At 50.9% G+C, this 13,760-nt stretch overlaps 1 protein-coding gene across 6 annotated transcripts in view; it reads right to left on the reverse strand.

Annotated features, from left to right (window-relative positions):
* The window catches only part of BCORL1 (BCL6 corepressor like 1), a 46,544-nt gene extending 33,068 nt beyond the window's left edge, over window positions 1-13,476 (reverse strand). For 2 of the 6 annotated variants that reach the window (XM_072125876.1, XM_072125875.1), the window contains exon 1: window positions 2,352-2,678. In XM_072125876.1, the coding sequence (XP_071981977.1) occupies window positions 2,352-2,515 (164 nt within the window). In that variant the 5' untranslated portion in view covers window positions 2,516-2,678. Of the gene's footprint in view, window positions 1-2,351; window positions 2,680-2,772; window positions 3,015-12,905; window positions 12,929-13,418 lie in introns of those variants that run through there. The other 4 variants (XM_072125879.1, XM_072125880.1, XM_072125877.1 and 1 more) reach the window with 4 other exon arrangements.
* Between the last annotated feature and the right edge of the window lie 284 nt (window positions 13,477-13,760).

A 13,760-nucleotide genomic window follows, 5' to 3' on the forward strand; every position in this document is an offset into this window, starting at 1 on the left:
CCAGCCCTACCCCTAATACCGCCATATCCAAACCCTATCTGCCAGCCCTAACCCTAATACCGCCATATCCAAACACTATCTGCCAGCCCTAACCCTAATACCGCCATATCCAAACACTATCTGCCAGCCCTAACCCTAATACCGCCATATACAACTCCTATCTGCCAGCCCTAACCCTAATACCGCCATATCCAAACACTATCTGCCAGCCCTACCCCTAATACCGCCATATACAACTCCTATCTGCCAGCCCTAACCCTAATACCGCCATATACAACTCCTATCTGCCAGCCCTAACCCTAATACCGCCATATCCAAACACTATCTGCCAGCCCTAACCCTAATACCGCCATATACAACTCCTATCTGCCAGCCCTAACCCTAATACCGCCATATCCAAACACTATCTGCCAGCCCTACCCCTAATACCGCCATATACAACTCCTATCTGCCAGTCCTAACCCTAATACCGCCATATACAACTCCTATCTGCCAGTCCTAACCCTAATACCGCCATATACAACTCCTATCTGCCAGCCCTACCCCTAATACCGCCATATACAACCCCTATCTGCCAGTCCTAACCCTAATACCGCCATATACAACCCCTATCTGCCAGCCCTACCCCTAATACCGCCATATACAACTCCTATCTGCCAGCCCTACCCCTAATACCGCCATATACAACTCCTATCTGCCAGCCCTACCCCTAATACCGCCACATCCAAACACTATCTGCCAGCCCTAACCCTAATACCGCCATATACAACTCCTATCTGCCAGTCCTAACCCTAATACCGCCACATCCAAACACTATATGCCAGCCCTAACCCTAATACCGCCATATCCAAACACTATATGCCAGCCCTAACCCTAATACCGCCATATCCAAACACTATCTGCCAGCCCTAACCCTAATACCGCCATATACAACTCCTATCTGCCAGCCCTAACCCTAATACCGCCATATACAACTCCTATCTGCCAGCCCTAACCCTAATACCGCCATATACAACCCCTATCTGCCAGTCCTAACCCTAATACCGCCATATACAACCCCTATCTGCCAGCCCTTACCCTAATACCGCCATATCCAACTCCTATCTGCCAGCCCTTACCCTAATACCATCATATACAACTCCTATCTGCCAGCCCTAACCCTAATACCGCCATATACAACTCCTATCTGCCAGCCCTAACCCTAATACCGCCATATACAACTCCTATCTGCCAGCCCTACCCCTAATACCGCCATATACAACCCCTATCTGCCAGTCCTAACCCTAATACCGCCATATACAACCCCTATCTGCCAGCCCTACCCCTAATACCGCCATATACAACTCCTATCTGCCAGCCCTACCCCTAATACCGCCATATACAACTCCTATCTGCCAGCCCTAACCCTAATACCGCCATATCCAAACACTATCTGCCAGCCCTAACCCTAATACCGCCATATACAACTCCTATCTGCCAGCCCTAACCCTAATACCGCCATATACAACTCCTATCTGCCAGCCCTAACCCTAATACCGCCATATACAACTCCTATCTGCCAGCCCTTACCTGCGCTATTGTCACTCTACCTTTAAAAGACAATTCCGAAACACAGTAAAGATCCAACAACTGCAACAACGCACAGTAAACGTAGGGATCTCAGGTCCGATGTTCCCCTTTAAACCTCCATAGAGATCACATTGGGACCTGGAGCCTATTGCCAAACAAGGGTTAAAAACATAACAATGAGACACGAGGACGTTTACGGCAGCCGTGACCATAACGCTCAGCAGTGGGTGGAGGCTAATGGGTGCCCTACATCTGTGATGGGTGACAACAGGTGCACCTTGCCATACCTTTTGTGACACCCCCTGCAATACCCACCGTGATACCCCCTGCAATATCTGTGTGATACTTCCTGGGACACCCCATGCGATCCCTGTGTGATACGCCCTGTGACCCTCCTTGTGATACCTCCCATCACCCCCCTGTGATAGCTCCTGCTATCCAAGTGTGACACCCCCAGTGATACCCCCCATGACACCCCCAGTGATACCCCCCATGACACCCCCAGTGATACCCCCCATGACACCCCCAGTGATACCCCCCATGACACCCCCAGTGATACCCCCATGACACCCCCAGTGATACCCCCGTGACACCCTCATGTAATAACCCAAGTGATACCCCCTGCGATCCCCGTGTGATATCTCCTATGACGCCCCCGATTCCCTATGCTATACCTCCTGCGATACCCCCTAGGATAACCCGTGCGATACCTCCTGCGATACCCCCTAGGATACCCCGTGCGATACCTCCTGCGATACTCCCTAGGATACCCCGTGCGATACCCCCTGCGCACCGGCTGAGCCTCGGTTCCTGCTGTTCTCAGCGAGGACATCTCGCGGATATCGTGCCGATGGTGCTGAATATCGCGACAGCAGGCGCCCGGCAGTCCGGAGGGCAGCTCTGCCCGCGGGTAGTGACTACAACTCCTGCCAAGTATCCGCAACATGGAAGCGGTGACCCGCGACACCCGGCTCCGCGCAGGTAAACACCGGGATGATCCGCCCGACTGTTACCATAGTCACCCGCGCACAGCGCTAAACCCGGGGTGACCCGATGTGCTCCGAGTGAGAGGCGGCGGGGGCTTCCTGCAGCCCCGGGCTATGGCCATGAATGGGGTGAGCGGGGGCCGAGCTGCGGGGGGTTTAAATGTCCGGAGCGTCGGGGACACCCGGGAGGAGGAGGAGGGGGAGAGCTCGCACGCACCTGTTCCGTGACTCCACAATCCGGGGGCGGCGGGTGACCCAGGGCTCCGGGGGCGGCGGGATCTGCGCCCGGACGAAAACAAGAAGAAGAAGAAGAAGGTTTCGGCGGAGACACTGGCAGCAGCGAGCGAAAGCACTGAGCCAGGCCGCGCAGGGCGTGACGGGAAGTGTAGTCCGGGCACCGCGCCGCCCACCACTGCCGCCAATGGGGGCCAGACCGGCCGGGAACTACCAGCCCCAGCGTGCACCGCGGGCGGGGAGAGCAAGAGAGAGAGAGATCGAGCGCAGCGCACACATCCATCCCAGAGACACAGGGAGGAGGACAGTGTGACACTACACAACTATACACTACTACACACATCCCTCCCAGAGACACAGGGAGGAGGACAGTGTGACACTACACAACTATACACTACTACACACATCCCTCCCAGAGACACAGGGAGGAGGACAGTGTGACACTACACAACTATACACTACTACACACATCCATCCCAGAGACACAGGGAGGAGGACAGTGTGACACTACACAACTATACACTACTACACACATCCATCCCAGAGACACAGGGAGGAGGACAGTGTGACACTACACAACTATACACTACTACACACATCCATCCCAGAGACACAGGGAGGAGGACAGTGTGACACTACACAACTATACACTACTACACACATCCATCCCAGAGACACAGGGAGGAGGACAGTGTGACACTACACAACTATACACTACTACACACATCCATCCCAGAGACACAGGGAGGAGGACAGTGTGACACTACACAACTATACACTACTACACACATCCATCCCAGAGACACAGGGAGGAGGACAGTGTGACAACACACAACTATACACTACTACACACATCCATCCCAGAGACACAGGGAGGAGGACAGTGTGACACTACACAACTATACACTACTACACACATCCATCCCAGAGACACAGGGAGGAGGACAGTGTGACACTACACAACTATACACTACTACACACATCCATCCCAGAGACACAGGGAGGAGGACAGTGTGACACTACACAACTATACACTACTACACACATCCATCCCAGAGACACAGGGAGGAGGACAGTGTGACACTACACAACTATACACTACTACACACATCCATCCCAGAGACACAGGGAGGAGGACAGTGTGACACTACACAACTATACACTACTACACACATCCATCCCAGAGACACAGGGAGGAGGACAGTGTGACACTACACAACTATACACTACTACACACATCCATCCCAGAGACACAGGGAGGAGGACAGTGTGACAACACACAACTATACACTACTACACACATCCATCCCAGAGACACAGGGAGGAGGACAGTGTGACACTACACAACTATACACTACTACACACATCCATCCCAGAGACACAGGGAGGAGGACAGTGTGACACTACACAACTATACACTACTACACACATCCATCCCAGAGACACAGGGAGGAGGACAGTGTGACACTACACAACTATACACTACTACACACATCCATCCCAGAGACACAGAGAGGACAGTGTGACACTACACAACTATACACTACTACACACATCCATCCCAGCAACACAGGGAGGAGGACAGTGTGACACTACACAACTATACACTACTACACACATCCCTCCAAGAGACACAGGGAGGAGGACAGTGTGACACTACACAACTATACACTACTACACACATCCATCCCAGAGACACTGGGAGGACAGTGTGACACTACACAACTATACACTACTACACAGATCCATCCCAGAGACACTGGGAGGAGGACAGTGTGACACTACACAACTATACAACTACACACATCCATCCCAGAGACACAGGGAGGAGGACCATGTGACACCACACAACTATACACTACTACACACATCCATCCCAGAGACACAGGGAGGAGGACAGTGTGACACTACACAACTATACACTACTACACACATCCATCCCAGAGACACAGGGAGGAAGACAGTGTGACACCACACAACTATACGCTACTACACACATCCATTCCAGAGACACAGAGAGGAGGACAGTGTGACACTACACAACTATACACTACTACACACATCCATCCCAGAGACACTGGGAGGAGGACAGTGTGACACTACACAACTATACACTACTACACACATCCATCCCAGAGACACAGGGAAGAGGACAGTGTGACACTACACAACTATACACTACTACACACATCCATCCCAGAGACACTGGGAGGAAGACAGTGTGACACTACACAACTATACACTACTACACCCATCCATCCCAGAGATACAGGGAGGAGGACAGTGTGACACTACACAACTATACACTACTACACACATCCATCCCAGAGACACAGGGAGGAGGACAGTGTGACACCACACAACTATACACTACTACACACATCCATCCCAGAGACACAGGGAGGAGGACAGTGTGACACTACACAACTATACACTACTACACACATCCATCCCAGAGACACAGGGAGGAGGACAGTGTGACACTACACAACTATACACTACTACACACATCCATCCCAGAGACACAGGGAGGAGGACAGTGTGACACTGCACAACTATACAACTACACACATCCATCCCAGAGACACAGGGAGGAAGACAGTGTGACACTACACAACTATACACTACAACATACATCCATCCCAGAGAAGCAGGGAGGAGGACAGTGTGACACTACACACATCCATCCGAGGGACACAGTGAGGAAGACAGTGTGACACTACACAACTATACACTACTACACACATCCATTTCAGAGAAACAGGGAGGAAGACAGTGTGACACCACACAACTATACACTACTACACACATCCATCCCAGAGACACAGGGAGGAGGACAGTGTGACAGTACACAACTATACACTACTACACACATCCATCCCAGAGACACAGGGAAGAGGACAGTGTGACACTACACAACTATACACTACTACACACATCCATCCCAGAGACACTGGGAGGAGGACAGTGTGACACTACACAACTATACACTACTACACACATCCATCCCAGAGACACAGGGAGGAGGACAGTGTGACACTACACAACTATACACTACTACACACATCCATCCCAGAGACACAGGGAGGAGGACAGTGTGACACTACACAACTATACACTACTACACACATCCATCCCAGAGACACTGGGAGGAGGACAGTGTGACACTACACAACTATACAACTACACACATCCATCCCAGAGACACAGGGAGGAGGACCATGTGACACCACACAACTATACACTACTACACACATCCATCCCAGAGACACAGGAGGGCAGTGTGACACCACACAACTATACACTACTACACACATCCACCCCAGAGACACAGGGAGGAGGACAGTGTGACACTACACAACTATACACTTCTACACACATCCATCCCAGAGACACAGGGAGGAGGACAGTGTGACACTATACAACTATACACTACTACACACATCCATTCCAGAGACACAGAGAGGAGGACAGTGTGACACTACACAACTATACACTACTACACACATCCACCCCAGAGACACAGGGAGGAGGACAGTGTGACACCACACAACTATACACTACTACACACATCCATCCCAGAGACACAGGCAGGAGGAAAGTGTGACACCACACAACTATACACTACTACACACATCCATCCCAGCAACACAGGGAGGAGGACAGTGTGACACTACACAACTATACACTACTACACACATCCACCCCAGAGACACAGGGAGGAGGACAGTGTGACACCACACAACTATACACTACTACACACATCCATCCCAGAGACACAGGGAGGAGGACAGTGTGACACCACACAACTATACACTACTACACACATCCATCCCAGAGACACAGGGATGAGGACAGTGTGACACCACACAACTATACACTACTACACACATCCATCCCAGAGACACAGGCAGGAGGAAAGTGTGACACCACACAACTATACACTACTACACACATCCATCCCAGCAACACAGGGAGGAGGACAGTGTGACACTACACAACTATACACTACTACACACATCCACCCCAGAGACACAGGGAGGAGGACAGTGTGACACCACACAACTATACACTACTACACACATCCATCCCAGAGACACAGGGAGGAGGACAGTGTGACACCACACAACTATACACTACTACACACATCCATCCCAGAGACACAGGGATGAGGACAGTGTGACACCACACAACTATACACTACTACACACATCCATCCCAGAGACACAGGGAGGAGGACAGTGTGACACTACACAACTATACACTACTACACACATCCATCCCAGAGGCACAGGGAGGAGGACAGTGTGACACTACACAACTATACACTACTACACACATCCATCCCAGAGACACAGGGAGGAGGACAGTGTGACACCACACAAATATACACTACTACACACATCCATCCCAGAGACACAGGGAAGAGGACAGTGTGACACCACACAACTATACACTACTACACACATCCATCCCAGAGACACAGGGAGGAGGACAGTGTGACACTACACAACTATACACTACTACACACATCCATCCCAGAGACACAGGGACGAGGACCGTATGACACTACACAACTATAGACTACTACACACATCCATCCCAGAGACACAGGGAGGAGGACAGTGTGACACCACACAATTATACACTACTACACACATCCATTCCAGAGACACAGGGAGGAGGACAGTGTGACACTACACAACTATACACTACAACACACATCCATCCCAGAGACACAGGGAGGAGGACAGTGTGACACCACACAACTATACACTACTACACACATCCATCCCAGCAACACAGGGAGAAGGACAGTGTGACACTACACAACTATACACTACTACACATATCCATCCCAGAGACACAGGGAGGAGGACAGTGTGACACCACACAACTATACACTACTACACACATCCATCCCAGAGACACAGGGAGGAGGACAGTGTGACACTACACAACTATACACTTCTACACACATCCATCCCAGCGACACAGGGAGGAGGACAGTGTGACACTACACACACCAACTATACACTACTACAGACATCCATCCCAGAGACACAAGGAGGAGGACAGTGTGACACTACACAACTATACACTATTACATCCATCCATCCCAGAGACACAGGGAGGAGGACAGTGTGACACTACACAACTATACAACTACACACATCCATCCCAGAGACACAGGGAGATGGACAGTGTGACACTACACAACTATACACTACTACACACATCCATCCCGGAGAAACAGCGGGAGGACAGTGTGACACTACACAACTACACACATCCATCCCAGAGACACAGGGAGGAGGACAGTGTGACACTACACAACCATACAATTACACACATCCATCACAGAGACACAGGGAGAAGGACAGTGTGACACCACACAACTATACACTACTACACACATCCATCCCAGAGACACAGGGAGGAGGACAGTGTGACACTACACAACCATACAATTACACACATCCATCACAGATACACAGGGAGGAGGACAGTGTGACACTACACAACTATACACTACTATACACATCCATCCCAGAGACACAGGGTGGAGTACAATGTGACACTACACAACTATACACTAATACACACACCCATCCCAGAGACACAGGGAGGAGGACAGTGTGACACTACACAACTATACACTACTACACACATCCATCCCAGAGACAAAGGGAGGAGGACAGTGTTGACACTACACAACTATACAACTACACACATCCATCCCAGAGACACAGGTAGGAGGACAGTGTGACACTACACAACTATACACTACTACACACATCCATCCCAGAGAATCAGCGGGAGGACAGTGTGACACTACACAACTACACACATCCATCCCAGAGACACAGGGAGGAGGACAGTGTGACACTACACAACCATACAATTACACACATCAATCACAGAGACACAGGGAGAAGGACAGTGTGACACTACACAACTATACACTACTACACACATCCATCCCCGAGACACAGGGTGGAGGACAGTGTGACACTACACAACTATACACTAATACACACACCCATCCCAGATACACAGGGAGGAGAACAGTGTGACACTACACAACTATACACTACTACACACATCCATCCCAGAGAAACAGGGAGGAGGACAATGTTGACACTACACAACTATACAACTACACACATCCATCCCAGAGACACAGGTAGGAGGACAGTGTGACACCACACAACTATACACTACTACACACATCCATCCCAGAGACACATGGTGGAGGACAGTGTGACACTATACAACTATACACTACTACACACATCCATCCCAGAGACACAAGGAGGAGGACAGAGTGACACTTCACAACTATACACTACTACACACATCCATCCCAGAGACACAGGGAGGAGGACAGTGTGACACTACACAACTATACACTACTATACACATCCATCCCAGAGACACAGGGAGGAGGACAGTGTGACAACTCACAACTATACACTACTACACACATCCATCCCAGAGACACAGAGAGGACAGTGTGACACTGCACAACTATACACTACTACACACATCCATCCCAGAGACACAGGGAGGAGGACAGTGTGACACTACACAACTATACACTTCTACACACATCCATCCCAGAGACACAGGGAGGAGGACAGTGTGACACTACACAACTATACACTACTACACACATCCATCCCAGAGACACAGGGAGGAGGACAGTGTGACACTACACAACTATACACTTCTACACACATCCATCCCAGAGACACAGGGAGGAGGACAGTGTGACACTACACAACTATACACTACTACACCCATCCATCCCAGAGATACAGGGAGGAGGACAGTGTGACACCACACAACTATACACTACTACACACATCCATCCCAGAGACACAGGGAGGAGGACAGTGTAACACTACACAACTATACACTACTACACACATCCATCCCAGAGACACAGGGAGGAGGACAGTGTGACACTACTCAAATATAAATGGGGCGTGGTTTCGGACACAAAGCGTGAATGTTTGGAAATTAGCCTGTGCATCAATAAATCACGGAGCTTGCGCCAACATGTGGTGCACAGTTTAGACCACCTAAAAGCAGGTCCAAAAGTAGAACTCAACAGTTCCGAATTCACAATAATTAATGCGGTGCAGCACAAGACTAGTGGCACCTAGCTCTGCACTGTCTCACTCATTAATCAATCTCCCCTTATATGTCTCTTTATATGTTATTGGGGCTTATAGGCATTTTTTTTACATTGGTTAATTCATTTTTATTTACAATTTTTTTAACATCTGATTGCTTGTTCCTGATACTACCCTGCAATATATTATCTCAGTCACTATGCATAGGCCGACACTGTGCCTTTGAGATGCTGTCAGAGAAGGGATCTTACAGGCACTGCCTGCGGACAGCCTTGGCGTCCTTATCCAATCTCAGAGCTGCCATAGAAAGAATTGTCGCCCCTTGAAAACACTGCGGGGCATTAAGGTGTTAAAGGGTTTGTCCCATGAAGCAAATTAGGCCCTATACATAGGCCTAACTTGCTAATCGGTGCAGGTTTCAGTGATGGGACCCCCACGGATCACGACAAGGGGGGTCCACACCCCGAGAGGACCAGAGCAGCTGGTCATGCATGTGCGGGCTGCCCCATTCAGCTCCATAGGGAGGAAAGGGGCAGCCTGCGCATGCGCAAGCACTCAGCAATTTTCATAAGCTCCGTAGAGATGAACAGAGCAGCTTGTGCTGCTCCAGTCATCTTGAGGTGCGACAAGGGTACATCAAACCCCTGTTCTCGTGATCCGTTGTGATCCCATCAATACGACCCCCACCAACAACCCCTTTAAGTTCTGTGATAAAATTTAAATCACACCGAGGTAAAACCCAAAGTGCAATGCTAGCCTCAGCTACCTAGCCTCAGTATTGTACAGCATGCGCCACATTCATGCATAACGGAGTTTAGTCTTCATGAATGTAATGCAAGCAGCCAAATGCATGAACTGTGCGCGCTATTTTATTTCTGGGTCACTCAGTTTAAGGGGCGTTCGCCACATTTCTGTCGGATTTCCAAAATTAATGTAGCGGCCGATGCGAATATGGACTGGAACGCCCTTGCGACATTCACAATGCAATGCGACACAAAACTTCGGCAGAGTGTTTATAAATACATGTGTGGTCATACATACCGCTAGCGCTGCCTCAGGTACGGTCATACATACCGCTAGCGCTGCCTCAGGTACGGTCATACATACCGCTAGCGCTGCCTCAGGTACGGTCATACATACAGCTAGCGATGCCTCAGGTACAGTCATACATACCGCTAGCGCCGCCTCAGGTACGGTCATACATACCGCTAGCGCTGCCTCAAGTACGGTCACACATACCGCTAGCGCTGCCTCAGGTGCGGTCAAACATACCGCTAGCGCTGCCTCAGGTGCTGTCATACATACCGCTAGCGCTGCCTCAGGTACGGTCATACATACCGCTAGCGCTGCCTCAGGTACGGTCATACATACCGCTAGCGCTGCCTCAGGTACGGTCATACATAGCGCTAGCGCTGCCTCAGGTACATTCATACATACCGCTAGCGCTACCTCAGGTACAGTCATACATAGCGCTAGCGCTACCTCAGGTACAGTCATACATAGCGCTAGCGCTGCCTCAGGTACGGTCATACATAGCGCTAGCGCTGCCTCAGGTACATTCATACATACCGCTAGCGCTACCTCAGGTACAGTCATACATAGCGCTAGCGCTACCTCAGGTACGGTCATACATACCGCTAGCGCTACCTCAGGTACAGTCATACATAGCGCTAGCGCTGCCTCAGGTACATTCATACATACCGCTAGCGCTACCTCAGGTACGGTCATACATACCGCTAGCGCTGCCTCAGGTACATTCATACATACCGCTAGCGCTGCCTCAGGTACGGTCATACATACCGCTAGCGCTGCCTCAGGTACATTCATACATACCGCTAGCGCTGCCTCAGGTACGGTCATACATACCGCTAGCGCTGCCTCATGTGCGGTCATACATACCGCTAGCGCTGCCTCATGTGCGGTCATACATAGCGCTAGCACTGCCTCAGGTACGGTCATACATACCACTAGTGCTGCCTCAAGTACGATCATACATCGCGCTTGCGCCGCCTCAGGTACGGTCATACATACCACTATCGCTGCCTCAGGTGCGGTCATACATACCGCTAGCGCTACCTCAGCTACAGTCGTACATACCGCTAGCGCTACCTCAGGTACAGTCGTACATACCGCTAGCGCTACCTCAGGTACAGTCATACCGCTAGCGCTACCTCAGGTACAGTCATACATAGCGCTAGCGCTACCTCAGGTACAGTCATACATAGCGCTAGCGCTGCCTCAGGTACGGTCATACATAGCGCTAGCGCTGCCTCAGGTACATTCATACATACCGCTAGCGCTACCTCAGGTACAGTCATACATAGCGCTAGCGCTACCTCAGGTACGGTCATACATACCGCTAGCGCTACCTCAGGTACAGTCATTCATAGCGCTAGCGCTGCCTCAGGTACATTCATACATACCGCTAGCGCTACCTCAGGTACGGTCATACATACCGCTAGCGCTGCCTCAGGTACATTCATACATACCGCTAGCGCTGCCTCAGGTACGGTCATACATACCGCTAGCGCTGCCTCAGGTACATTCATACATACCGCTAGCGCTGCCTCAGGTACGGTCATACATACCGCTAGCGCTGCCTCATGTGCGGTCATACATACCGCTAGCGCTGCCTCATGTGCGGTCATACATAGCGCTAGCACTGCCTCAGGTACGGTCATACGTACCACTAGCGCTGCCTCATGGTACGGTCATACATAGCGCTAGCGCTGCCTCAGGTACGGTCACACATACCACCAGCGTTGTGCTAGCGCTGGGGGACAGGACTCGATCACATATGCGTTTCCATTGAATCACATGCCAACGACCAGTGAGGTAAAATCTCCATTTACTGAGGTAAAACCTGTGTTACCTTGAGGTAAAACTCCAAACTCTGAGGTAAAATCTGTTTTATGCGAAACCCACTGGGATTACTGGGGGGGGAAACTAGCATTATGTTCACACTGCACATCACCTGAGGAAGTCGTTTGGGAAAATAACGCATCATGTGAACGTATCTTGCGAAAGAGAGGACACATACACCGCACGCAGCAGCTCGCAGCTTGTGACGATCCTCCCCCATGGCGGCCCGGGGAGCGCTCCCATCACCCTCCGATGTCAGCTCCCGGGTCCCTCCCGCCATTACAGTACGGGCCCCGGTGTGCAGCTCCCGCGGGGCCCCTCACCCTCCCCCCACCAGTTCTTATTTTTGTCACACGTCTAATCATCGCTCATTACACGGAGAGCGGGCAGGACTCCATGACAGGAGGGTCCTGCTCACACATCGCTGCAGAAGAGGGGGTCGTATACTTATGCAACGTGCGGGGAGGGAGTGTCTCCTGGCGGGGCCGTGCGTATCGCACCTCTCACTTCAGCATCGTTCTCACTGTGCATAAATGTACACACCCCTCCAGTCACAAATACACAACTTTCATTTACAGAATTGCTCCCCCCTCCCCTCTTACTACAAGGTGCAAAGTGCATTTACCCGGGTGCTGCTTGTGCTGTGTCCTGCACCCGGGCCCCAGGTCTGTGTCACTGCAAGGTGGATCCAGTGCAGGTCCTGCCCCTTGCTGCAGGCTCTGATCATGGCTACTGTGCTCCCTGGTGATCGCTGTCACAAGGGATCCGTGCAATCCCTCCAGTGTTACCATAGATCATAGATCAGCCGCTGCGTGTTACCGGAGATCATAGATCGGCCGCTGCGTGTTACGGGAGATCATAGATCGTCCGCTGCGTGTTACCGGAGATCATAGATCAGCCGCTACGTGCTACCAAAGATCATAGATCAGCCGCTACGTGCTACCAAAGATCATAGATCAGCCGCTAC

Source organism: Engystomops pustulosus, chromosome 9 (genome assembly GCF_040894005.1).
Source record: "Engystomops pustulosus chromosome 9, aEngPut4.maternal, whole genome shotgun sequence".
Taxonomy (NCBI): Eukaryota; Metazoa; Chordata; class Amphibia; order Anura; family Leptodactylidae; genus Engystomops; species Engystomops pustulosus.